This window comes from Acanthamoeba castellanii (genome assembly GCF_000313135.1).
Source record: "Acanthamoeba castellanii str. Neff unplaced genomic scaffold scf7180000084639, whole genome shotgun sequence".
In the NCBI taxonomy this organism is placed as follows: domain Eukaryota; phylum Discosea; order Longamoebia; family Acanthamoebidae; genus Acanthamoeba; species Acanthamoeba castellanii.
The window spans coordinates 376,623-401,349 of record NW_004457431.1 but is presented as its reverse complement, the minus strand read 5'-3'; the positions used below and the strand labels follow the sequence as shown (position 1 = coordinate 401,349).

The following is a 24,727-nucleotide window of genomic DNA, read 5'->3' as shown; positions in this document are numbered from 1 at the left end:
CCCGTCCACGAAGCCGTGCAGACGTGGCCGTGGGAGGACGAGATCATCTGGGACGAGGACAGCACCAGCACCAGGCGCCGCCAAGGCCCAGCTGACCGAGCCGGTGCCGCAGCAGTCGGTGGTGGTCCTGCGGGCGTCGGTGTCGGAGAGCGAGCTGGTGGGGACCAAGGCCGCCGTCGCGGTCTCGCCACCTTTGCCCGCTGCAAAGGCCGGCCAGTGGGGCGCCGTCGACCAAAGCGCCAAGCCCGCCGCCGCGCCGGCGGAGAGCTCGACCGCCACCAGCGAGGTGCTGGAGCAGCTCGAGGCCGAACCCATCGTCGAGCCGCGCGAGTGGTCGCTCTTCCCCGCCGTCAACGAAGACCTGGCCAGGTACGCCCACACACCCCACTTCACTGTGCAGACGCCCTTGAGAATGGGCAGACGTTTGCTGACCACTTTTTGTATGCGCGCAATAACGACAGCGGCGACTGGCTGGACGCGGTGATCTGGGACGACCGCAAGGTGCCGCCGGCAGCTGTAAATAATCCGCTCATCTTCGACCTGAACGACAAGGAGATGCTGTTTGAGGAGAATGTCAAGAAGCCGCTGGAGGACGAGGAGCAGATGATCGGAGCCGAGGAGGAGGGCGTGAAGAAGGTCGAGCGGCGGAGAGGCCGACGGCCCAAGCGGAAGATCAGCGAGATCGCCAGCATCATCGAGGACGAGGTCGAAGAGGATCTCGACCCCTTCAACTACTCCCTCGACCGCATCTATGCCAACGCCAGCCGCGCTCTCGCCAAGGTGCGTTTTCGCTTGTGGTGTGTGTGTGTGTGTGTGTGGTGTGTGTGTGTGCGTGTGTTGTGTGTGTGTGGTGTGAAGTGGTTGGCTGACACCGGTGTGGCGTGGATTCTTTCAACAGATTCGCCCCAAGAATATGGGCAAACCGGTGGTGCAGCATTCGATCCCGGCGCTCAAGCTGTCGAGCTTCAAGACCAACTTCGCGCCCGAGGACCTGCGATTGTTCCACCGACCACGGACCAGGCTGCCCACCTCCAAGAAGATCAAGGTCACACCGGCGCCCATCGAAGGCTCCCGCACCAACCCGCGATTCAAGAAACAAAGCGGCACCATTCGAAGGAAGCGAGAACTATCTGGTACGTCTAATCGCTCCGCTTGTGTGGTGTGTGTGGTGTGTGTGTGTGTGTGTGGTGTGCGTGGGTGTGTGTGGTGCGTGCGCTAACACGAGGGTCGTGGGTGCAAAATGCAGGCAAGGACGGGCGGGTGGTTCTTGCCGAGTATCTGGAGGAACGCCCACCGGTGCTCAGCAACGTAGGCATGGGCACAAAGATTTTGAATTACTATCGGTATGCAGCCCCCTCGACACACCACACAAGCATTGAAATCCCCTGAACGCTTTGCCACTCACACTCTTACTTTTAATACAAAATAATCACCGTAACAGAAAGAAGGATGTCAACGATATTCCGCCAGATAAGACGAGAGAGGATGGTGACATGGTGCTCCTGGATCAGGTGCGTGACCGGCGGTCAGCTCTGCAGACGCCTCTTCATGCATGCCGCCACATGGGTGTGTGCTCACTTTCTTGTTCTTCTTTTCCTTACACACACACACACACACTAGGCGGACGAGTGTCCGTTCCTCGGGGAAGTGCCCACGGGCGACACGGTGCAGATGATGGACAACAACCTGTTCCGCGCGCCCATCGTCAAGCACAACGCGCCCACGACCGACTTTTTGCTGGTGCGGTCCAAGAACAAGTTCTACATCCGCGAGATCCCGGCGGTCTACGCCGTGGGCCAGGAGCAGCCCGTGGCCGAGGTCCCGGCGCCCAACTCGCGGTCGGCCAACAACTTCATCAAGGCCCGCCTGCAGACCTTCATCTATCGCCTCTTCAAGAAGCGGGCCAACCAGCAGCGCGTCCGCATCTCGGACATCTGCAGCGCGTTCCCGTCGCACTCGGAGACCTCGATTCGCAAGCGGCTCAAGGACTGCTCCGACTTCCAGCGCGGCGGCGACGACAGCGGGTGGTGGACCCTCAAGAAGGACTTTGAGATGCCCAGCGAGGAGGACCTGCGCGCGATGCTCACCCCCGAGACCGTGTGCGCCTACGAGAGCATGCTGGCCGGCCACCAGCGCCTGCAGGACTGCGGCATCGAGCACACGCACAACGCCACTGGGCTGTCGCAGGCCGTGGCCCAGCTCGAGGCGGAGAGCGGCAAGAAGCACAAGGCCGCCGCGGCGTTCGTGAAGGAGGAGGTCTACCTGGCCCCGTGGAACACCACCGGCAACTTCCTCAGCGTGCAGAACGGCAAGGGACAGCTGCAGCTCACCGGCTTCGGCGACCCGACCGGCACCGGCGCCGGATTCAGCTACCTGCGCGTCCCTCAAAAAGTGCAAGCCCAGCAGAAAAAGGTGCGCGCACACACATCACACACAACACGACACATACTAACTCCAACGCAGGCGCAAGTACCGAAGACGTCGGTGACTGGCACGGACGCCGATCTGCGAAAGCTGTCGCTGGAGAACGCGCGTCTGGTGCTGCTCAAGTTCGGCGTGTCGGAAGACGTCATTGAGAAGCTCGGGCGGTGGGAGCGGATCGACCTCGTGCGCGAGAAGTCGAGCGCCGCCGCCGCGGGCGGAGACGACCCCAACCTGACCAAGTTCGCCCGTGGCCGGCGGTTCAACTTCCAGCAGCAGCAGCAGGTCTACAAGGACGAGTGCGCCCGCATCTTCGAGAAGCAGCTGGCCTTCCTGTCCGAGCTCAACCCCGACGACATCTCCGACGACGAGGAGGACCTGCAGGACAACATCGAACTGCAGGACTTTGCCGGCGAGATGGAGCGCGAGCTCGAGGCCCTGTTCGGCGGCGACGACTCCAACTCGGAGGCGCCCGAGCTGCCGCCGCCCAAGCCCGCGCGCGGCGCGCGGCCATCGGTTGGCGCCGGTGGCGGACCGCGCGCGCTGGGCCGCAAGCGGACGCTGGCCCAGCAGGAGGCCGATGAGGAGGAGGCCGAGCGGCGCGAGCTGCAGAAGTTCATGGAGGAGGCCCGCGAGAAGAAGCGTGAGGAGGCCCTGGCCGCCCAGGCCGCGGCCACGCCCGTGCGACCTGCCGCTGCCGCCGTGGCCAGGCCGGTCACGCCCGTGTCGCTCGCACCCGTCACGGCCGCCGCCGAAAGCAAGAGGGAGCCGTTCTCGCCCTTTAGCGACTCGTCGCTGGACGGCTTCCCGTCGGCGTCGGAGGGCGGCGTGCCGGGCGGCTCGCCGCGAGGGCCGTCGGCGTCGGAGGGCGCCGGCGCCGGTGGTGGCGGAGAGCTCAAGAAGCCGACGCGCAAGTTCATCAAGCGGACGGTGACGAAGAAGGGGCCGGACGGGCAGCCGATCAAGGTGGTGGAGATCATTCGCGACCCGAAGAAGGTCGAGGAGTACATGAAGAAGTCGAAGGCGGCCAAGAAGAACCGGCCCAAGCTCACGGCCGAGGAGGAGGCCGAGAAGCAGCGCGTGCGCAAGGAGAAGCGGCGGCTGCAGGAGCAGCTGCGGCGGCTGAAGAAGAACCGCGAGAAGCAGCGCATCCTGGCCGAGCGCCTGGCCGAGGGCAACCGCGACGGTACCCTCTCGCAGACCGAGGGCACCAACAACCAGCTCGTGTGCGGCGCCTGCGGCATGGTGGGCCACATGCGCACCAACCGCAACTGCCCCTACTACACCGAGGACCAGGCGGCCGGTGCCGGAGCGACGGCCAAGGGCACCGGTGGTGGCCCGCGCAAGGGCAAGCGCCGGCGCCGCAACGTCGACTACGACGAGGACGACGACGATGAGGACGAGCTCGACTTTGATCTCGACGACGAGGACCTCCTGCTCGACGACGACCTCGACGAACCACTGCTGCTCGACGAGCTCCTGGCCGAGGAGGAGGCCGAGCTCGCGGCCAAGGTCGCGCCGCTGGTCAAGGTCGAGGGCACCAAGCTGCGCTTCCCCAAGGTGGTCCTCGCCGCCGTCACCCCGACGGCCGGCAGCACCCCGACCACCTCCATCCCGGCCTCGCCCATCTCGGTCGTCGACGTGGTCTCCCCGCCGTCCGCTGCGCCGCCCACGACCATCGAGCCCGCCGCACCCGCGCCCGGCGGCAGTAGCAGGCGACCCTCGAAGCGACCCAAGCTCGAGCCCACCACGCCGCGCACCCCCGCCCCCGCCGCCCCCTCTTCTGCTGCGACGACCCCCAGCCCGACGGCACCGCCGGCACCCAGCAGAAGCGCGGCCACCACGCCCGTCACGCCCACCAGCGGCGGTCACGTCGCCACGACACCGACCGAGTCGCCAGCGACGCCCGGCGGCGAGAAGAAGCTCATTCTGCGGATCAGCAAGAAGGACCTGCCGCCGGGCGCGCTCACGCGCAAGCGGCCGGTGTCGGAGCTGTCGGAGCCCAACTACATGCTCAACCCGCCCAAGCTGCCCCGCGTGCGAAGTCGGAAGACCGGCCGCGGGGCGGGCGTGCAGCTGGCGGCCATATTCGAGAAGGCCATGCTGCGCGTCAAGAGCCACGAGTACGCGCCGCCCTTCCTGCGGCCCGTCACCACCAAGGAGGCGCCCGACTACCACAAGTACATCAAGAAGCCCATCGACCTCGGCACCATCCACAACAACGTCAAGACCTTCAAATATTTATCACAGGTGCGACCACACAACACACACACACACACACACACACACACACACACACACACACACACACACACACACACACAACGAAAGAGGAGCTGACATGATGTCGGATTTCCTTTTTCTTTCAGAATGCGCTCATGGCGGACATGAAGCTGATGGCGTCCAACTGCCACAAGTACTGCGACACGCGGTTCCCGCAGCTCCCGCCCCTGGCGGACACCCTCGTGAAGATCTGCATCGAGGCCCTGCGCGAGAACGAGACCGAGATCCAGGAGCTCGAGGCCCTCATCGGCGCGCAGGGCGAGGGCGAGGGCGACGACACGCCCGCGCCCGCCACCCCTGCGCCCGCCCCGTCTCGCTCGCGATCGAGCGGCGGCGGCGCCAGCGGCCACAAGGCCTCGGCCTCGGCGTCGACCCCCTACACGCCCAAGTCATCATCGTCAGCCTCGGCGTCATCGTCATCGGGCGGTCGCTCGTCGCGTCCGTCATCGAAGACGAGCTCGCGGTCGGGCACGCCGCGGTCGACCACGCCCTCATCGTCGGTGCCGGCCTCGCCCTCGGCGTCGTTCCACTTCAGTTCGTCGCCCTCGTCGCCAGTGCATTCGTCGTCGGTGCCGCGCGTGACCTCGACCGCCGGATCGACCAAGGTCAAGATCAAGCTGCCAGTCAAGCTCCTGCGCAAGGACGACTAAACGAGGCGGCGGCACACGGCCACACAACAACCCCAACAACAACAGGACACGATCTACCACTACACCCTATTTATTCAACGATAGACAGCGAAGAAGGAGAGGAAAAGAAAGAGAAGAGGCGGGTGGTGAAGCAGAACGAAGCTAGCGTTTGTAGAGCTGTACAAAAAACAAAACAAAACAAAACAACTCCACGTTGTGTGGGGGGGAGGGTCTCACAAGAGGAGAAAAGGTCGATACAAGCAAGGAGTACGATACAGAGGAGAGGTCGTGGTAGCTGTCGCGTCAAATTGGAGCGGATAGAACGTTCACCAGCTCGGCCTTTTCCTCCTTCCTCTTGACGTTGTACTCAGCCAGTTTCACTGCAAACACCAAACGGTGAGTCCCCCACAAATGAAGATGGCATGCGATCGGGGGCGGTTACCAAGATCGATGCTGGAGCTCTCGAGGCCGTCCATCAGTTCGGCGGTGGTGATCCAGGGGTGCATCAAAATCTGCTGCGCCGCGGGGCGTTGCTCCGGGTCCCGCACCAGCAGCTTGCCGATGAGGTCCTTGGCTGTGTATGCGTCCGCCCCGATGTCCATCAATCGTGTGAGGTGACGACAAAAGGGTTGGTGAGGGAAGGGGGGAAGCCGCACCGGATTCGGAGATGGTGAGCCACCTCTTGTCGTCAAAGTCGTACCGGCAGGCCATAATCTTCTTGAACAGCTCCGGGTTGGTCTTGGCGTAGAAGGGCGGATACCCACAGAGTCTGCCCCACCCCAGAATCTGTCCATCAGCCCTCCACATTCCTCCAAGCTGTCTCCTCTATAGATATAGGAATGTATACACTCACATGTGGTTCATAGAAATGTCGTACAGTATGTACAGGATGACCCCAAGACTCCAGATGTCCACGCTCTTGTCGTAGTGGTCCTCCGTCAAAATTTCAGGTGCTGTGTGGGAAGCCGTGGCCATCAGCGATCAATGCCACGAACGAACGAACGCCGGTGGGCCAGGGGCTGGGGGAAGAGAAGGGTGGTTGTGGGTTACCGACGTAGTTGGGCGACCCGCAGCTGGTGCGGAGGGTGCTCTCGTCGAACGCCTTCGAGAACCCAAAGTCGGCGATCTTGATCTTCTCATCGCCGTCGCCGTTGTCCGCCGACAGCACATTCTCGGGTTTCAGATCTCTGTGCGTCGTGAGCGTTAGTGTGTGCGTATGGTGTATGCGTGCGTGTGCGCGTGTGGTGATGAAGTACCGATGGGCGATGCCCTTGTCGTGGAGGTACTGCACGCCGGATACGATCTGTTTGAAGATCTGCGCGGCGTCGCGTTCGGAGTAGCGGCCGCGCTGCACGATCTTCTCGAAGAGCTCGCCGCCTTGCATGTACTCCATCACCATGTAGAACCACTTGTCGTCCTTCGAATATCTCCATCAGCTTCAACACGTTGGGGTGGTCCACGTGCAACATGTTGTCTATCTCCCTGCACCGCGTCACCATGGGCCATTGCTGCTGTTAACAAGAACCACCACAACCTCCACCAACAACAACGGCAAACATGTAGAGTACCTCCTGAGGAGTTTGATGTTGCGTCCCTTCTCCAGAATCCTCTTTTCGATGCACTTCACCGCACATCGTTCGTTGGTGGCCTTCGATGTCACCTCGTACACCGTCGAATACCCGCCCCTGTTGACGTGGACCACAACGTAAACGCCAAGTAGAGAGGGTGGCACCTTCTACACAAAAAAAAGATAGAGGGAGGGGGGTTACCTTCCGATCTCAGGGCCGACGAAGTAGTAGTCGAGGAACTGGCCGCCACGCACGTTGTCCGAGATGGCCTTCTTCTCCTCCTCGAGCTCGGTGGTCCCCTTCCGCCCCGACCCTTTTCCCGCGCCGGTGGTCGTCGCCCTACGCGAGCCCTTTCCCGAAGCCTCGCCCCCTCCGCCTCCTCCGTCTTCACCAGCGCCCGCCCCGTGTTGCTTCTTCAGCGATCCCTCCTTGATCCTGCTGCCATTGTTGTTGTGGTTGTTGTTGTGATCTGAGGTGGAGGCGGGTGAGATGCTGTCTCCGCTGTCGCCGTTGCTGTTCCCAGCATTGCTGCTACCGCGGCGCTTGCTCTTGCTTCGTGGACGGTCGCCGGGACCCTGGGGTATCGACTTGCAGCCCCCCATCTTGTTGCGCAGCCACTCCACCTCTTCTTCTCCGTTCGTTGCTAAGGGGTGAGTGAGTCTGTGTCTCGAGGCGTCGGGCGGAGTGGAGGGAACAAGAGAAGAGAGCAAGAGGGCGAGTGTACGCTCTGCTCGGGCAGTCGATCGATTGTCAATCTTTCGACGATGTGTCAAAATGAGCCACGGGGTGTGGTCTGGACCACCTCCTTTGCGAAGAGGTTTTCTGTCGACGCCAACGACGGAAAGGGAGAGGCTACTACCCTTGTTGCGGCGAGGGAGGGGAGGCAAGCTGGTGATGATGATGGGAGAGGGCGAGGATGACGTCTGTCATGGTTGGTCGGTCTTGTGGTCGACGTCGTTGACAGGCCTCGAACGTCGATCGCAACCCACTCGCTCGCTTCCTGTCCATCTTTTTCTTCTTCTCTTTTGTCGGTGCCGAAGTAGTCTTTTTGTCGGTCTTCTTCCCGCTGTCGGCCGGCGGAGACGTGTGCAGTACCAGGTCGTCAGCGTTTAGGGAGAGCGAGCCGGCGATCACGCCCTGGACCACTTCAGCCGGCGCGAGGTCGCCGTAGGGTCCTACGGACGACCGAGGTGTTCGTTCATGACACCAGGTCAGCCCCATATTCACACGAGTGCCGAAGAGCTCAAACGTACGTTTGCGAGCGAACAGGCTGTAGATCAACACGCCAAAGGACCACACGTCGGACTGGGACGGGCCACCGCCACAGGCCAACCACAGTCAGGCCAAAACAACCACGCACAAGTGGTGTAGATGGACGCGGTGTAGTGGACGCGGTGTACCTTGGCGGAGTACTCGGCGTCGTCGGAGGCGAGGGACTCGGGTGCGCCGATTCGGATGGGCAGGTTGCGGGTCTGTGCGGGCACGACGACCCGCCCGTCAGCGTCCATCCGTCGCGCGAACCCAAAGTCGGTGATCCTGTCCAGGGGAGATCGGGCGGGTGTGAGCACACACAGAGCTCGTCACCGCCACCGACGACCGCCACTACCGCGCACGGCCCACTCACAGATTACGTACTTGCCTCGCAGCAGGCGATCGTGGCCGCCTTCGTGGCACAGAAGCACGTTGCGTGCTGCACAATCGCGCCAGACGAAGCCCTCGGCGTGGAGATGCGCCATGGCGCGGGCCACGTCGAGGAGCAGCGACACGCCCTGCCGGAGCCAGGCCGGGCTGCCGGGCGGCGGCGCATCGGGCGACAGCACGAACGTCTCCAGCGTGCCCAGCGGCATGTAGTCTGTCAGCACCGCCGCGCTCCCCGGCACCACGCCTCTGAACCCCACCACGCGACTACCACCGCACACAACACACGCATGATGGGCCTCCTTGTGCGCGACAAAGAGTGAGGCCGGGCATACGTGTGTGGTCGTAGGCGGAACCAGACGGCGAGTTCCTGGTAGAGCGCGGAGGGAGGCTGGCAACGTTTGAGCACGAGGAGGTCGCCGCGCCAACGCACGACGGAGACCTGGTCCTCGAACTTGGTGCGGCCCGCCACGGTGAGGGAGGGCACGTCGTCGGCGGGCTGGAGCTCACCCTCGCCCACCTGCCAGTGCGACAGGAGGCGCTCGAATAGGGATGCATCCTCTTCGCTCCATCCCGTGCCTGCGACGCAGTCTGGCAAGTGCCCACCCTCCCCCTTTTGCTGTTTTCCTCCTGGCGATGCGTTGCCCATTTGCTCTTGCGTTTACTTTCGTTGCCGTGGTTTGGCCGATTATTTATTGCTTTGACTTATCGGCCAATTAATTGATTAACATTGCAGTGGCCCTGGCTCCTTGCACTCTACGCCGTAAACGCTGTAACAAAGAGGCCCAGCATGTATCGCATGGAGAGTGATTGGGGGGGGGGATTCGAGATTTTTGAAGCTCAATTTATGGTTATGAATGGGGCGAAATGGAGCGACCTTTTCACTTCCAGCGAGAGGCAGCAGTCTCAAGCTTCTCGGAGTCGGCAAGCTCGGTGGGGACGGTGGACTTGCTAAGCCTGGCGGCCTGCTTCTTCTGCTCGAGGGCGGAATCGAAGCCGAAGTTGGACCGCACGCAGACGCGGAGATCCCATTCGGGGCGCGAGCACGAGCCGCTCTCAGGGTCGGCGAGGCACTCGGCAAAGGCGTGGACCTCCTTGCCGCAGGTGGAGGTGAGCGTCTTGGTCTCCTTGGCGAAGCAGGCCTTCACGGCCTCGGAAGAACCCTTCTGCTCCTGGAAGGCCTTCACGTCCTTGGCGCAGCGGTGGTTCACAAATCCGAACGAAGCGGCAGCAACAGCAGGGTCCCTCGACATGATTTTGTGTATGGCTCTTCTTCGATCTCGATTCGACAATCTCGCTTTGGCGTTTTTAGCCACAACAAAGAAATCAAAGGTCGATTGTAGTTGGATGACTTCTTTTCACACGAAAGTCATCAAAGTTTCCTATCCATTTGATGGTGTTCCGAACACGCGGCTTTTTTGACCTGGTCGTAATTCTCTCTAGATGAGGGCGATCTTGCTCATGACGAGCTCTTTGCGTGTGGTGTCGTCCTTCCAGTCGTCGGTGAAGAGCGAGGTGAAGACGACGTTGAAGAAGTCCGGATCGTAGTTGACCGCGCGCTTGCAGTCGGGCGAGAAGTTCATCTCGAGCAGCACCGGGTTCATGTGCTCGTCGATCATGAGGTCGGCGCCGTACATGCCACGGCACTGCTGGCGCAGGTCCCTGCTTTTGTCCGCAGCGTCGTTGAGCGGTGCTAGGAGGCCGCTCCACTTCTCCGTCGAGGCCTGCGTGGCAGCGACGAACACGTCGCGGAACATCTGGTTGATCTTCGACTGCACGTCGCGCTCCCACTGCACGGACGGGTGCTCGGCCTCGAACGTCTTGATGAAGTCAGTGTACAGGATTTGCTCCAGGTTGTACGTCGAGTAGTTCATCACCTGATCAACACGTGGGCCGTGTGAGCCGATGTCAGTTTCATTTGGAATCGTCGTCATCATCATCAAAGGCATGTGAAGGTGAAATGAACCGTGAAGTGCTTCTCGTAGTCGTCAAGGTGGTCGAGCGAGAAGGGCTTGTTGGCGGCGCGGATCCAGAACATGCGGTAGACGTACATCTCCAGCGGCTGCAGCGAGCGGACCATGATGATGTACCTGAGGTCAAACTTGCGGCCCTTGTAGAGGGCCGGCCGGCTGAGGTACTGGCTAGCGATCTTGGGACCGGTCTCGATCGACCTACAAACGCGCGTGTCACCCAAGCACCAGGCCGGTGAGAGCATGATCATCGCAGGAAAGAGCGGACTGGGGCGAGGCAAGACCTGATGATGGGGGCCAGGCTGTCGGTGACGAAGATCTCCAGGCCTCGGCTCTTGTTCCAGGGCTTGACGATCCAGAGGTTATCCGCCTTCTGCGCGTCTGCGTCGCCTTCGTTCTTCTTCCCCTCGGCCTCCCGCCAGTGCGCGATGAACTGGGGCAGCTGGGTGTTGAGGTTGTACGTGGCGGGCAGCCAGTCGCAGGTCTCGCCCCAGCACCTGAGGATCGTCTCAACCAGCTTATGCTTGTACGTGACGCACATCTCGTTCGGGTACTGGTTCACCAGCTGCTTCTCATTGCTGAGAAGGTCCTGAATGTTGCCCACGTCGTCACTGAACCACAGCACATCGGCGTCCTGCATCCATGCACCACCAAAAGTGTTAGTCGGTTGGTCGGTCAGTTGGGCATCACTTCCCTGCTTAGCTGTCACCGGCGAGGGGGCCGCTGCCGCACCTTGACCTCCTCAACAACGGAGAAGCGGTCCCACGTGAGCGCCTTCTTCAGGAATTGGGTGTCGGAGAACACCTTGAGGTGCGTGCTGGTGGTAACGAAGAAGAATGAGACGACCGGCTACACAGAGCACAACCTAGACAACGTAGGGCACAGGCATGTGCGGGTGGGCCTAGGCGCTACCTCGGGGTCGATTGGGCGGAGACCTGCTGCGGCGCAGGACGCGTGGGCGGGACCACCGACGCGATGTTCTTCTGGTGACGCTGCAGGGCCTCCCGGAACAGCTCGGCGTACTCCTCGCCTTCGTCGATGCCGAACGCGACTCCTCTGGCCGCTCGCTGGAGGTCGCCCTTGACGCCCTCCAGGAAGTCGCGGGTGATGATGTCGCCCGGCTCGAGGTCCACCACGGGCCAGAGGATGGAGTACGAAACGCCGCGGGCGTTGTAGAAGAACGGAATGCACCTGGCGTTGGGACGAGCCGGCTCCTCCTCTTCTTCCTCTTCCTCCTCTTCGTCTTCGCCCTCCTTCTTTTCTTGGGCCTCTTCCTCCTTGTCGGTCTTCTTATCCTCTTCTTGGGGTGTGTCGCAGTGGGTGATACGCGATCCCACCTCGTCCATCATGTCTGCGCAGGGAGTAGAAGACACGCACATTGTGAGAAGAAGCTTGAGTGATCGCGTGTGTCGTGTGTCGTGTCGCGTGGGTGGGGAGGCGTACACCAAACGGGAGTGCCCTCCTTGTCGACGTCGTCGAGGCGCACGCGGTAGGTCTGGTTGAACTTCCACATATTCTTCCACACCTCTTCGACCAGCGCTTCCTTGTCACCCGCCTCCTCGGGGTTGATGCCCAGAATGGCGCTCATGCGGCCCAACAGATTGGGCACCGTCCTCAGCTGACCACCACCACCCGCACATGTTAGGCACCGCACGAAATAAAAGAATGTTTCTTTCATCAGCTCTGATAAGGTGGGATGCGCGTACCTGGTTTCGCGAGTTGTCGATCGTGGTGGTCCAGAAGTGGTCCACCAGGAAGACATCGGAGCCGGCCGCCAGTCCGTTCTCGAGCTCGTCGTTGAGCATCAGGAGCATGTTACCGTCTTCGTCCATCGCGAACTGGAAGTAGTTGCCCGAATCGAAGATCTCGTTCTTTACCTGCGCGGCGAGCGGAAGGCAGACGAAGAGTTCGAGGAGAGTCAGATCACGAGAGGCTGGCGTCGCTACTGTGTGATTCGCAAGCGACGGCTGTCAAGACAGAGCATATACGAGGCCTAACCTTGTTGTGCAGCTTCCTCCACAGGCTCTCGGGCACGCGCATGCTCTGCAGCTGTTGCTGATGCGCCTGCAGAAGGAGACAGATGTCAGCTGCGTGTCGCTTGTCGTGCGTAGTTTGTTGTTGACGAAGTAAAGCGAGACCCGCGCGTACCTGCAGGAAGAGCGTGAAGTCGAGCACGTCGGCCGGGATCTCACATCCGCGGGCCATGTAGTCGAGAGGGGTGGACGACTCCTCGTCGAACTCCTCCTTGAGCTTGTTCTGGACGTGAGCCCACCTCTCCTCGGCGCTCCTGCAACAACAACACCAACGCCAGTTGGCCTCTCCGAAAGAAAAAAATTGCGCACAACCTCGACGAACGTTGTCCCGCCTAGGAGTGGGCGGAGCGTACTTCGACTGGCTCTCGGCGGCTTCGCCGTGCGGCACGAACCAGCCCCTCGACTCGGCGATGCTCTCCATCTCCCTGCCGGTGACCTGGCCGTACTTCTTCTCGAAGAACTGCTTGCCCTTGACCTCGTGCTTGGGCTTCAGGGGCGAGTGCAGCAGGCTGCTCAGCTGTTCCACGCCCTTGAAGAGGTGGAGGAACGAGTGGTACTCCTTCTTCTCCTGTTGTGGAGTTATACACAGTGATGAGATCAAGTGAGTGATGACGACGATAATAATAATAAGGCGCCGTACAAGAACCAACTTCAGCAGCGTACCTCGTCTTCGTCAGCGTCTTCATCACCCGGCTGGCGGTAGTCGTAGGCCAGGATGGCAACGTTGGGGAAGTAAAGCGCTTCGAACGCCACGCTGGAGTCCAAGTCGGTCAGGACCTGTAGGTTGAACCCCCGGGCCTTTAGATGGAGCGGGAAAAGAGGAATGGAGAGCACACAAAGATGGGAATCTGTACGGCGTCGGCAGCCTCGATGAAGGGCAGCACGTTGTACTCGGTCTCGTCGGCAGTTTTGAAGTTGTCCTGCAGCAGCTTGATGTTCTCCCGCTCCGTGTCCGACAGGGAGTGGAGCGGGTGGGAGGTGACCTCGCCGTTCTCCTCCTCCTTGTAGGTAAAGAAGCAGTAGCCGTGGAGCTTCACCAAGAAGTGGAACTTATCTCCCTGCAAGGCGGTTACATCCGTGATCAGCATAGATTATCATAAAACACATATATGCCGCAGGCGCTCGCCACATAGTGTGCAAGTTGGTGGATGGTGAATGCTACCTCGCTGGCTTGGAGTTTGATCAGCGAGTCGATGAAGGCGCGGTTGGTCAGGAAGCTCTTGGCGTAGACCGAGGGAGAAATGAGGACCACCTTCTTGCCGGCCTCACGGGCAGCGGAGAGGCCGTACTTGGCCGAGAGGTCGTCTTTGGTGTAGGGAAGAGTCCTTGGGAGACAGACCCACCAATGCCGAACGGCACCGCGTCAGCAGATCGCGCCTCGGAAGAATGGCAGAAGCAGTGCGAGCCAAGCAAGGACCGTACTTGGTGAAGAAGCGAGTAAAGAAGAGCGGGATCTGGTGCTCCCTGACCGAGCAGCTGTCACAGCCGTACATGCAGTGACCCAGCGGCATGACGTCCACCAGAGTCGAAGGGAACTGCGCCTGCATGGCCTCTGCACGCGATAAATGCAAACATTTAACATTTGTTCACACATTATTATTGGAAAAATAAATAAATAAAAGTGGAGTGGTGCGCACTGAAGAAGCGGAGCTGAGAGCGAGCGAAGGGGTAGTTGGTGGAGGCGGTGAGGACCACCACGACGTGACGCCCGGCCTGCTCATCGCGGAGGAGCTGCTGGTACACCTCCTCCTCTCCGAACTCGAACACTTCGGCGTTGGGCCAGCGAGCCTTGGAGCTAAACTCGTTCACCATCTTCTCTTTCTCCGTGTTCCACTCATACACGAACTGGAAGAAGAAGAAAACCGCAGCGGGCGATTGGAGCAATTGATCCATGCAAGCCACGTCCATGGGGCTGCGTGCTGTGGAGGCGTACCAGCTTGCCCGGCATGTGCTGCAAGAACACGGCGATGTTCTCCATCTGCCCAGCAGCAGCATTTTGAAGATGAAATTAAACTCAGCCGGAGAAGGAAAAATCACATATAGTTGCATACCTGCGCATAGTTGGTGTGGATGGGGATGTAACAAGTGAAGTTGCCAAATGCCTCTGCAGATGACGCCGCCATTTTGCTCTCGCTCTGCTGCTCCGGCAAAGATGACGATAAATAAATTCTGTAAATAGTTTCCTTTTCATTTTCTTTGTTTCTCGGATCAACAGTAATTCTGGTGGACTTTGGTGTGGGTTGGGCGGCCATTGGTCGGGCAGGCACAGGTCACTACGGCCAGCCCGAAGCGGTTGCCGTGAAGGAGGCGAAGGAAGAACCCATCCACTTTCATCGGTCGAGTCACGACACCAGGCGACGTGATCAAACGACTTGGAATCTGTTGTGACAAGGTTGGTGGTTGAAGGCGAGTCGAGGGGTGGTGGTTATCTTCTTCCGCTTATCCTCTCTTACCAACGTCTCTCTGGCCCCCTTAGATTAGCCGATTATTCAATTCACCATGTGGCCCTTCAGGAGGAAGAAGAGTACGCCTTCCCCTTCTATACGGAATATGCCAAGGATCGAAGAAAATGTTGGGCTTTCAAGGGGACCCATCAACCCTTCTATCCTCACGATCATGTCAATCTCGCGCAGCAGTCGAATCGTCGGCAGGCCCCGCGCCCAGCGTGAGCTCGCCCTACAACATTAAGCACCACGTCCATGTCGATTTCAACTCCGACACCGGCTACAAGGTATCCTTTGTGTTCTCATTCTCCCCATGGTGGGCTTTTCATGGGATGCAGAGCTAAAAAATAAGGATTTTGGTGCAATAGGGCTTGCCCCCAGAGATGGAGGCCCTACTCAAGACGGGTAACATCACCAAGAAGGATGTCCTTGCCCATCCCGACCTTGTGCTCGACGTGCTCGAGTTCACCCACAACCAAAACAAGAAGGCTGAGGAAGAGGCCAAGTGCTCCAACGAGGCCCTGCCGCCGGAACAGACCATCACCCTCAGTACGTGCCCCCCTCCTCGTGAGTCGATTTCTTGTGCTTCAATGGCATCTCGCTTGCCTTCATTTTCATTTTCGGCGCAGCCAATTCACTTTTTGCTCGCCCCCTCTCCTCTTCCTTCTTCCAGACGACTTGGTCAGCAAGGATGATCCCACCAAGGTGTACCTCAACCCCACCAAGATTGGCGAGGGTGCCGCCGGCGAGGTGTTCCTTGCCACCGACGTCAACACCAACGAGCAGGTACGTTACGCCGCTTTCACGCTGTCCCTTTGTTCCCTTGCTCAAACTCCTTCTTGTCTCTTCTACCCCCGTGTGCTCTATTCTCTCTGTTTCGTGTCTTTGCAGATTGCCATCAAGAAGATGCCGCTCAACGCCCAAAACATTAAGCTCCTGACCTCGGAGATCCACATCATGAAGGAGAGCACGCACCCCAACGTCGTCCGCTACCTCGACAGCTACAGAGTCGAGGATAAGCTCTGGGTATGCGCGCGCTGTCCCTTCACCACACGAGCCTCCGGGTGGTCGCCGAGCTGACGCAGCTGCGTTCTCTTGTGCTACCAGGTCGCCATGGAGTACATGGGTGGTGGTTGCTTGACAGAGATTCTGGAGCAGTTCGAAGATGTCCAGATGACCGAGGGCAATATTGCTTGGGTCTGCCAGGAGGTGCGCTGCCATTGCCTTTCCCCTGCATTCCTATTGTTCGCTCAGCTGGCTGCGCACGGCCGGTGCCAACACTCGAATACTCAACGTTCCTCTCTTTCCTCTTTTCTTTCGTTCGTTCTCTCGTGCAGACTCTCAAGGGTCTCGCCTACATTCACAGCCTGCACAGAATTCACAGAGATATTAAGAGCGACAACATTTTGTTGGGCTCCAGGGGAGAAGTCAAGATTGGTACGCACGCCTCACCATGCGTTCGAGCGTCATTAGCTCTCACCCTCTCCCGTTATTTATTACTCACTGCCCTTCTCCCTTCGCACGCGCAGCCGATTTTGGTTATGCGGCCCAGCTCACCCAGCAGAAGAACAAGCGCCAAACGATTGTGGGCACGCCGTACTGGATGGCGCCGGAGCTTATCCGCGGTCAGGAGTACGACACCAAGGTCGACATCTGGTCGCTGGGCATCATGATCATGGAGATGGCCGAGGGCGAGCCGCCGTACATGGAGTTCCCGCCTCTCCGGGTACTTGCTCGCGCCTCTTTTATTTTATTCGCTGCTATCTGTCTCCTTGAAGTTCAACTCGCTCACCACTCTTTCATCACCACCCAGGCCCTGTTCTTGATCACAACGAAGGGTATCCCCGACCTCAAGGAGCCCTCGAAGTGGTCGCAGCACTTCCAGAACTTCGTTTCCCTCACCCTCGAGAAGGACCCAAGCGCGAGGCCCGACGCGAACGAGCTTTTGAAGGTACCCCCCCCCTCTCCCTCTGCCCACTCGCACCTGACGAAGGCCGCGTCTGGTGCTGATCACTCATCGCCTTCTTTTCTGGGCTTCTCGCAGCATCCGTTCATGAAGACGTCGACAGGCGGCAACGGGCTCGTGCAGGTGATCGAGGGCGCGAAGAAGGCCGCGGCCAAGAACAACGAGCTGTTGGAGTAGAAGGTGGTGGGCGTAACCAAGCAAGCACTACTTGGCTGGCAGCTCCGTACGTATCTGTTCAGAAGGTAGCGAGGGCAGAAGGAGGGAGAGAGCGGAGTGGGCGATGGAAGCACGGAGGGAGGAGGGAGGTGGAGACAAGGAGGCCAAATCGTTGATACTTCTGATCATTCGCTCGAGTGGCCGACAGAGCGCTTGCGATCCGTGGGTTGAGGGGACGCGAGAAGGAGAGAGAGAGGAGGAAGCATTTGTATACTGTATAAAAAGAAGATCACAACACGAAACACAGTCTTACTCGCCGTCGAGACACCTTCACTTCGGCCTTTTCTCTGTCGACAGCGCAAGGGGTGTGGTTGCAATAACTTAGTATTTGGCTGTAACGAGCCAGCAAGCAAACAACAACAAAGGATGGCAGACCAAGAACAACATCAGCAACAACAACCGCAAGAAAAGAACGGCAGAGGAGGTGTCTCGGAACGGGCCAGGCGCATCCAGAGGCAGCTGCAGTGGCGACGAGCGCGTGGAGCCGACCGGGCATTCGCTCTCGACGTCGGTGGGCATCAACTCGAGGCTATCCAGATTACTGGCGGCGAGACTTCCGGCCTCGGCACCGGCGCCATCGTCTGGGACTGCGCCGTCGTCCTCTCCAAGTACACTCCTTTTATTCCACGGATTTGTTATTTTATTTATTCGATTACAAGCAAAACTATTCATTTATTTGTACAATTCATTTATTTATACTTATTATGTATTTTATATAATAATTATTGTGGCACCACGACAGGTACCTGGAGAAGAACCTGAAGTCCTTCCAGCCGCCACCGGCGTCGATCGTGGAGTTGGGCAGCGGCAACGGCCTCCTCGGCATGGTCTGCGCTCTCTTTTTCGGTGCCTCTCCCCTCCATGGCGTGGCCCTCCTGAGTCATCTCCTCCAATCAGCTCACCACGCTAACGCAGTAGTCATCATCTTCTTCCTCTTCTTCCTCTTCCTCCTCTTCTTCTTGTAGACCAAGCCAAGGTGGTGGTGACAGAGCAGGCGCCTCTTCTTCCGCTCATCCACCAGAACCTGGAGCACAATGGAAGTACGTACTACCCACATCTCCACAGCCACAACCGTCGGCCAACGTGTTGTGTTGTGGCGTGCGGCGTGTGTTGTGGCGTGCGGTTCGCAGCCAACAACCCGCGGGTGGCTGACGTGGAGGTGGTCGAGCTGAACTGGGGCGACCGAAACGAGCAGCTCGAGGCGGTAGGCTCTTCACATCGCCTTCTCACTCGCACTTTTCGTGAGGTGGTGAGCTGACGATGGTGGCGGTGGGCGGGCAGGACACCATTTCATGGATTGTGGTGAGCGATTGCGTGTTCAACAACGCGCCCTACGACCTCCTCGTCGACAGCCTGGTCCTTCTCGCCAAGCCCGAGACCAAGATCCTCATCTCCATCGAACACAGGAACCACAAGCACGGTACATGCCCATGTGCACAACACACGACACACACACGACACACGACACACGACACTTGCGACGGCCGTGGCCATCGCCACCATGGTGTACTCACTTTGTTCGGATGTGGCGGCGCAGAGGATCTGTTCTGGCAGGCGATGAAGGAGAAGAACTTTGGGGTGGAGACGGTGTCGCGGGAGGACCTAGACGAGGACTTCTCGGCCGACGACATCGACGTCTACTTCCTCTCGCCCCCGCCTCTCGTGCCCCTCGCCGCTGTACCGATCACCACCCTCGCCTAGGCGCCCACATGCCCCCCCCCCTCTGCCTCTTTCCTTCTCCGCCTCTTCTCTCTTCTCGTCTTACAATCGGGCACGTAGCATCAAAAAGAGCGAAAACGAAGACGATGCATAGTGTTGGTGTTTGGAGTTGGTTGGGTTGGGTTGGTTGCATACACACGGCCGTGATCAACCAAAGAGGGTGGCATCGAAGGAGGAGGCCATTTCGAACAGATGGTGCCACGACGTGGGCGGACGCCAGCGCGGCGGCTTCGCCTTCTCGTCCTCTGTTGAGCGAGTGTTGGTTTGCGGGATGTGACCCAAAGAGCGCGGAAGAGCCGATGGTGCCGTACCCGATGCTGGAGCTGCGGCGGTCTGGGGGTGGCTCAGGTCGAGGTAGTGGAACGCGGCGTCGGCCATGGCGAAGGCGTGAGGGATGTTGACGCCGTCGGCGCAGAAGATAGTCAAGATCGTCGCGGCCAGCCCGTCCCTCTGGAAATTTCATTATTATTAACGTGTCACATGTAGAGCGCGGAGTGGCGAGCGCGCGGAGAAGAGGAGAATGTAGCATCATCATCATCTTGATCATACCTTGCAAGCGTCGAACGCAAGGTGGGTGAAGCTCGTGTTCTTGAAGGCCGAATCGAAGCTGCCCTCCTCCAGCAGCGGCCACTTGAATCGGCTGCTCTTGGGCTCGGCGCCGCCGCCCACCACATATCGGCAGGTGATGGCGTGCCGGTCGCTGTTTGTGGTTCGTGGCGCAGTTTGTCAGTCTTTGCGGCGGAAAGGCGCGGGGAGAGCGGATGTGTGAGCGAGAGGGGTGGGGGGCAGAAGGTATACTAGAATTGCGCCTCGGCGATGCGACGAGCCGAATCCACGCTGCTGAGCAGCACCACTTCCCTGAACTGATGATTGCACAGCGCTGTCAGATGGAGGAGTCTCGCCACTCTCGATGTAAAAGAGACTTGCGCGTACCCTGGCCTCCTTGATCCACTGGAACAGGTTCTGTACAAACGCCGCGTTTCGGTTCTGAAGAGGCAGATTGGGCCCCACATAGATGATGAGTGATCATGCGGTTGCTAGCGAGCACGAGATGAGGCGCATGACGTACTCGGATCACAGGGGCGCGCTGCTGGACGTAGGTCACTTTGTTCGCCACGTCTTGGAACACTGCACAACGCAGCGGTCAGCGCACTCATTCGTTCATAGCACACGCGCACACGCGCACACGCGCACACGCACCTTCGAGGTTGGTGGAGAGGGCGCCGTCGGGTCGCGGAAGGAGCGTGAGGGTGTCGTTGCTGGCCACGGGCAGCACGTTCTCGTCCTCGAGCCAGCCCACGCGCGGGAGCCCATAGGTGGCGGCCAGCAGATCGACCGTCAGGCCGCCCACTTTCCCCACCGACAGGGTCGGCTGTTGGTGGTGATCGTCAGCGTCAGCGTAGCAACGCACAGTTAGAATTGGCCACAAGATGAAGATATAAATCTCATTTAAAAGATTGAAAAGTCGCTGGATCGAACGGTAAGGAGACGATGAGGGTGCAAGGTAGTAGCGCACCAGAACGAGCACGTTGTTGGTGAAATCGGGCGCATCTTGGCTGGCCGAGAAGAAAGTCGTCATCCTTTGCTGCAGAAATAAGAAAATACATCATTTCTGTTTTTCTTTTTTATTTAATAGCCAAACGACAGCAAGATGGAGGGCTGGCGCTCTGTGGATGGCTCCACGCTGCGGCGGCGGGACGAGTGCTGCTACGCGGCTGAGGAGGGCAGCTGTGAAGGGCTGATGGTGGACGACTTGCCCAACGAGATCGCGCTGCATGTGCTGTCCTACCTGGGTCCGCGAGAGGTGTGCATCGTTGGCTTCGTCAGCAGGCATTGGCACAAATTGGCACTCGATTCTACGCTCTGGCGTTCCCTCTACATGCGCGAGCTGCACAGAGTGCGGGAGCGCAAGAGCTTTCGTCTACACTCTTCCTCCTCATCTTCTCTTGCCGCTACTTCAATACGCTCCTCCGCAGGTACAGCTCCCCATCCACTTTAGATTTGCGTTCGAGGCAGACCTCACTCCCACGTTTGTTGCAGGAAGCGTGGGGAGAGACTGGCGAGAGATGTTCAAAAAGGGCTGCCTGACGAAGCGCAGCTGGATGACGGGCAGCTACACGCCGCAGGACACGGTGACCACGTCCAGCTCCGTGTACGCGGTGAAGTTCGACGAGGAGAAGGTGGTGTGCGGCATGCAGGACTCGCACATCCGTGTATACGACCGCAAGACGTCAAAGCTCACCCTCACCCTCTCGGGCCACCGCGACTGGGTGGGAGCCGTTCAGTACGACGACGAAAAGGTACGCGCACACCGACCCCCCCCCCAAGTCCTTTCATCCGCTTTGCTTACCCCTCGACTACAATGATGTGTGCGTCTTCACTTTGTGCAGATTGTCAGTTGCTCGGGGGACATGCACATAAGGGTGTGGAATTGGGCGGGTGTGTGCACCAAGAAGCTCAAAGGCCACACGGGCTGGGTGAAGCGACTGCAGGTTTTATCTCCTTCAGTGCCACTCGGCATTGCCTACGTCGTGCATCGTGCACCCGAATGACAACTTGTTTCTGTGGTAACAGTACGACGACGAGGTGCTGGTTTCGTGCTCGGGAGACAAGTCAGTCAAGCTGTGGCGATGGTCCGACACGAGCGAGCCGACCTCCACCCTGATTGGCCACACCGATGGCGTAATGGGCCTCCAGTTTGCGGACAACACGATCGTGTCCGGTTCGCTGGACGGCACCATTTGCATGTGGGACGCCGACACGGTACCGTGCACGTGCACCCAGTGCCTTCTCGCGCTTCTAACGATTGCGCATGTATCGTGGAGCAGGAATCGCGCTTGTTTACTCTACACAACCTCGACAAAGAGAACCGACGCAGCGAAGTGCGATGCCTCGTCTTCGATAGAGATGCCATCGTGTCCGGCGATAGCGACTTTATGGTGAAGATATGGGACTGGAATACCGGTCAGCCCAGGTTCGTCTTCGTCGCCTTTCTCTCTGCGTGGGTGGCTCGGCTCACTCGCTTCTCGAACATGCTCTGCCAGGCGGACACTGAAAGGGCATCAGGGCTACGTCAAGTATGTGTACGTGGATGACTACAAAATAGTCTCGGGCGGTGGCGATGGCACAATTCGGGTAGGCCGCCCGCTTCCGCTCGTGTGCATGTGATCCTGATGACGTGGACGACGCGCTCTCGCGCATCACGGACCACTGTGTCTGATTCTCCACTTTCTCTGCAGGTGTGGGACTATCGAGGCACGAGCGATGCGCCCCTGTACACGATACAGGCGCACACGCGAGACATCATCAACATGGACGTGCACGAGAACGCCTTCGCCAGCGGATCGCTCGACGACTCGCTCAAGATGTGGCTCATCGGGTAGTGACCCAATAAAACCCGGGTGATGACAAAGTACTACTTTGACGAAGAGGGCCACTTCACTAGTGCTTTGCCACCATTGGCTGGCCGTTTCCGAGGCCCGACAAGAGACACGCAAAAGAGAAGCAACGAGGTCGGGCTTCTGCAGTTGTAATCACACGTCTTGACATGAAGGTGCACGCTGCCGTAGCGGCAGCACTGGTGCGCAGCAGGCCCTCCCTATCTTTCTTTTTGTGAGGGTAACTAAGCGCACCCCCGGGGGGTGGGCAACTGGTACAGGTGCTGCTTCTTGTGGCGACCGGCGCGTACGGAGCTGGCATGCTGCAGGTGCAGGACAACCCAGCGCGCAGCGTAAAGGACTTGAGCGGCATCTGGCGCTTCAAGGTGTGGTCGACCTGTGCGGCTTCGCTTTCTTTTGCTTCGCTTTTTTTAACGTTTGCCCCCCCCCAATACAGGAAGACAAACACAATGTGGGCGTGGCGGAGCGGTGGTGGTTGAGGCCACTGGCGGCTCCCCTGTTGCACATGCCCGTCCCCGCCTCCTACAACGACATCACCCAAGGTGCACATACACCACCACCACCACAATGGCGTGGCAAGGAAGCCAACAAACAAAGGTTTCGGCGCTCACACCTCCGACCACAGACAACGAGCTGCGCAGGCACATCGGGTGGGTTTGGTACGAGCGCGATTTCTTCGTGCCTCACACCTGGGTCAGCACTGGCCAGCGCATCGTGCTGCGCTTCGAGAGCGTGAGCTACGCGGCGTCCGTGTGGGTCGACGGCACTGCTGTACGTCCACCCCCCCGCACACTGGAACAATCGCACCGGTCTGAGCCCGTGCTCACTTCTCCACGACCTAGGTCGTCAGCCACGCCGGCGGCCATCTGCCGTTTGAGGCGGACATTACCCAGCTCGTGAAGGGAACCGCGCGCAGCCGCCTGACCGTGGCGGTGAACAACACCCTCACGCCCTTCACCCTTCCTCCCGGCAACGTGCGGGTCGAGCACGGTCCGCGCTACCCCAAGGGATACACCGTGCAGGAAACCCACTTCGACTTCTGTACGCACGCGTCCCGCACTCCGTTTTGTCGTTCACTGAAGCGTGGAGCGAACGGCGACTGATGTTCATTGAACCTTCTTTGTCGCGATGATGCAGTCAACTACGCCGGCATCGATCGCGAGGTGTATCTGTACACCACGCCCAGCCAGTGGATCGACGACATCACCCTCACCTACGACATTCAGGTAGCAGTCGCGACGGTCACTTCCAAAAGCTGTTGTTTGGGCGCTCACTTCTCTCCCCCCTCTACAAATCAGCCGAACGGCGACGCGAGCGTCAACTACGAGATCGCTGTGGCCAAGACCTCGCCAACTCAGGGCGAAGAGGGCAACCTGATCCCCGAGTCTCGTCCTGCGACCCCAGCAGCGACGCAGGTGAGGCTGATCAACGGCAACGGTGTCGTTGTGGCGCAGAGCGCTCAGCTCAACGGGAGCCTCGTCGTGGAAAGGGGTGCGTGGTCCATTGTCCGCTCATCAAACCCCTTTTGTGCTTGTGATTGATCGCCATGATTGAACGCCCATGTGCAGACGCTCTCACCCTGTGGCAGCCCGGCAAGCCGTACCTCTACACCCTGGAGGTCACCGCCGATGATGATGTCTACCACCCGGTTCCTCCGTCGCTGATGATTCGTTTCCTCTGGATCCACAGGTACTACGCGTGGTACTCGGACTCGGGGCAGCTGGAGGTGATCCCCTACCAGCTTGACACCGATCTTCAGGGCTTCTGGGCCAAGTACCAAAAGCCGATCATCGTCAGCGAGTACGGAGCTGACACCGTGCCTGGCCTGCACCACGACCCCGCCTTCATGGTACAGATCACGCGCAGCTCGAGCCGTAGAATGCTGCAATCTGCGCGTCTCACACTCGCTTTCTCCTCTCTCTCGTGCGTGCCAGTTCACGGAGGACTTCCAGGTGGAGTTCCTCAAGCAGTACCATCAGGTGTTTGACCGGTACATCGGCAAGTTCCTCATCGGCGAGCTCGTGTGGAACTTTGCCGATTTCCGGACCGGCCAGTCACGTATGCCGCCTATGCATCCCACTCACTTCCCTCCGTGAGCAGCTCACCTCGGTCCGGCCTTGGCCTGTGACGTTGTCTGACAACCACTTCGTGACACCACCCAGCAACCCGAGTGGGAGCCACCAACCTGAAGGGAGTGCTCACCAGACAGAGAGAGCCCAAGGCCGCTGCCTACACGCTCAAGGAGCGCTACTCGCACCTGAAGAAGTCCCTGCCCGCCCTTGGCCATTCCTCCCCGCTCCACAACACCAAACCCGATATCCTCCTCGCCTAAGAGCCGAACGAAGGTTGAGTTCAACCACTTGCTCCTCACCTGCAGGTGGTACTGAGGTGTGGGCTAGCTCAATGCCACAACATCATGAAGGTCGTGTGCCTCTCGTTGAA

At 59.5% G+C, this 24,727-nt stretch overlaps 10 protein-coding genes across 10 annotated transcripts in view; 5 read left to right on the top strand and 5 right to left on the bottom strand.

Moving 5' to 3' along the window:
- The window catches only part of ACA1_089850 (bromodomain domain containing protein), a gene marked incomplete at both ends in the record, with an annotated part of 6,556 nt that extends 1,202 nt beyond the window's left edge, over positions 1–5,354 (top strand). Inside the window, 8 exons of the mRNA XM_004338662.1 lie at positions 22–369; positions 462–780; positions 899–1,133; positions 1,247–1,343; positions 1,442–1,511; positions 1,621–2,412; positions 2,464–4,671; positions 4,791–5,354. Of these exons, the coding sequence (XP_004338710.1) occupies positions 22–369; positions 462–780; positions 899–1,133; positions 1,247–1,343; positions 1,442–1,511; positions 1,621–2,412; positions 2,464–4,671; positions 4,791–5,354 (4,633 nt within the window). The remainder of the gene's footprint in view (positions 1–21; positions 370–461; positions 781–898; positions 1,134–1,246; positions 1,344–1,441; positions 1,512–1,620; positions 2,413–2,463; positions 4,672–4,790) is intronic.
- Positions 5,355–5,636: 282 nt separating this feature from the next.
- ACA1_089840 (calcium/calmodulindependent protein kinase) lies at positions 5,637–7,503 on the bottom strand (the record flags this gene model as incomplete). The annotated part of the gene is made up of 8 exons (XM_004338661.1): positions 5,637–5,713; positions 5,776–5,907; positions 5,990–6,102; positions 6,211–6,286; positions 6,384–6,520; positions 6,590–6,760; positions 6,902–7,018; positions 7,103–7,503. 8 exons carry the CDS (start codon positions 7,501–7,503, stop codon positions 5,637–5,639), a joined length of 1,224 nt encoding a protein of 407 aa, XP_004338709.1.
- A 253-nt stretch (positions 7,504–7,756) lies between these two features.
- On the bottom strand, positions 7,757–9,188 carry ACA1_089830 (non-specific protein-tyrosine kinase; the record flags this gene model as incomplete). The annotated part of the gene is made up of 5 exons (XM_004338660.1): positions 7,757–8,076; positions 8,155–8,206; positions 8,302–8,437; positions 8,537–8,806; positions 8,875–9,188. The coding sequence occupies 5 exons, from the start codon at positions 9,186–9,188 to the stop codon at positions 7,757–7,759; spliced, it is 1,092 nt and encodes a 363-aa protein (XP_004338708.1).
- Positions 9,189–9,420: 232 nt separating this feature from the next.
- ACA1_089820 (uncharacterized protein) lies at positions 9,421–9,792 on the bottom strand (the record flags this gene model as incomplete). The annotated part of the gene is made up of 1 exon (XM_004338659.1): positions 9,421–9,792. One exon carries the CDS (start codon positions 9,790–9,792, stop codon positions 9,421–9,423), a length of 372 nt encoding a protein of 123 aa, XP_004338707.1.
- Positions 9,793–9,978: 186 nt separating this feature from the next.
- ACA1_089810 (Tubulin-tyrosine ligase family protein) lies at positions 9,979–14,665 on the bottom strand (the record flags this gene model as incomplete). Its single annotated transcript, XM_004338658.1, is given in 19 exon segments — positions 9,979–10,416; positions 10,506–10,629; positions 10,642–10,710; positions 10,794–11,143; positions 11,242–11,326; positions 11,422–11,700; positions 11,714–11,795; positions 11,953–12,127; positions 12,216–12,386; positions 12,508–12,573; positions 12,658–12,796; positions 12,896–13,110; positions 13,206–13,319; positions 13,397–13,600; positions 13,705–13,867; positions 13,965–14,094; positions 14,180–14,387; positions 14,476–14,520; positions 14,594–14,665. The coding sequence occupies 19 exon segments, from the start codon at positions 14,663–14,665 to the stop codon at positions 9,979–9,981; spliced, it is 3,129 nt and encodes a 1,042-aa protein (XP_004338706.1).
- A 704-nt stretch (positions 14,666–15,369) lies between these two features.
- Positions 15,370–17,129, top strand: ACA1_089800 (serine/threonine kinase; the record flags this gene model as incomplete). Its single annotated transcript, XM_004338657.1, has 8 exons — positions 15,370–15,535; positions 15,660–15,772; positions 15,878–16,012; positions 16,094–16,195; positions 16,324–16,423; positions 16,516–16,712; positions 16,800–16,937; positions 17,031–17,129. 8 exons carry the CDS (start codon positions 15,370–15,372, stop codon positions 17,127–17,129), a joined length of 1,050 nt encoding a protein of 349 aa, XP_004338705.1.
- Positions 17,130–17,534: 405 nt separating this feature from the next.
- On the top strand, positions 17,535–18,869 carry ACA1_089790 (DNA ligaselike, putative; the record flags this gene model as incomplete). The annotated part of the gene is made up of 6 exons (XM_004338656.1): positions 17,535–17,776; positions 17,911–18,014; positions 18,134–18,208; positions 18,299–18,372; positions 18,450–18,588; positions 18,706–18,869. The coding sequence occupies 6 exons, from the start codon at positions 17,535–17,537 to the stop codon at positions 18,867–18,869; spliced, it is 798 nt and encodes a 265-aa protein (XP_004338704.1).
- A 165-nt stretch (positions 18,870–19,034) lies between these two features.
- On the bottom strand, positions 19,035–20,466 carry ACA1_089780 (proteasome assembly chaperone 2, putative; the record flags this gene model as incomplete). Its single annotated transcript, XM_004338655.1, has 8 exons — positions 19,035–19,132; positions 19,199–19,337; positions 19,437–19,587; positions 19,686–19,750; positions 19,821–19,874; positions 19,957–20,015; positions 20,088–20,259; positions 20,404–20,466. The coding sequence occupies 8 exons, from the start codon at positions 20,464–20,466 to the stop codon at positions 19,035–19,037; spliced, it is 801 nt and encodes a 266-aa protein (XP_004338703.1).
- A 72-nt stretch (positions 20,467–20,538) lies between these two features.
- Positions 20,539–22,270, top strand: ACA1_089770 (Fbox domain containing protein; the record flags this gene model as incomplete). Its single annotated transcript, XM_004338654.1, has 7 exons — positions 20,539–20,784; positions 20,870–21,187; positions 21,278–21,379; positions 21,462–21,650; positions 21,716–21,861; positions 21,932–22,022; positions 22,127–22,270. 7 exons carry the CDS (start codon positions 20,539–20,541, stop codon positions 22,268–22,270), a joined length of 1,236 nt encoding a protein of 411 aa, XP_004338702.1.
- A 164-nt stretch (positions 22,271–22,434) lies between these two features.
- On the top strand, positions 22,435–24,617 carry ACA1_089760 (betaglucuronidase, putative; the record flags this gene model as incomplete). Its single annotated transcript, XM_004338653.1, has 11 exons — positions 22,435–22,467; positions 22,546–22,650; positions 22,722–22,827; positions 22,911–23,056; positions 23,128–23,326; positions 23,423–23,511; positions 23,584–23,776; positions 23,854–23,941; positions 23,975–24,134; positions 24,220–24,343; positions 24,448–24,617. 11 exons carry the CDS (start codon positions 22,435–22,437, stop codon positions 24,615–24,617), a joined length of 1,413 nt encoding a protein of 470 aa, XP_004338701.1.
- Between the last annotated feature and the right edge of the window lie 110 nt (positions 24,618–24,727).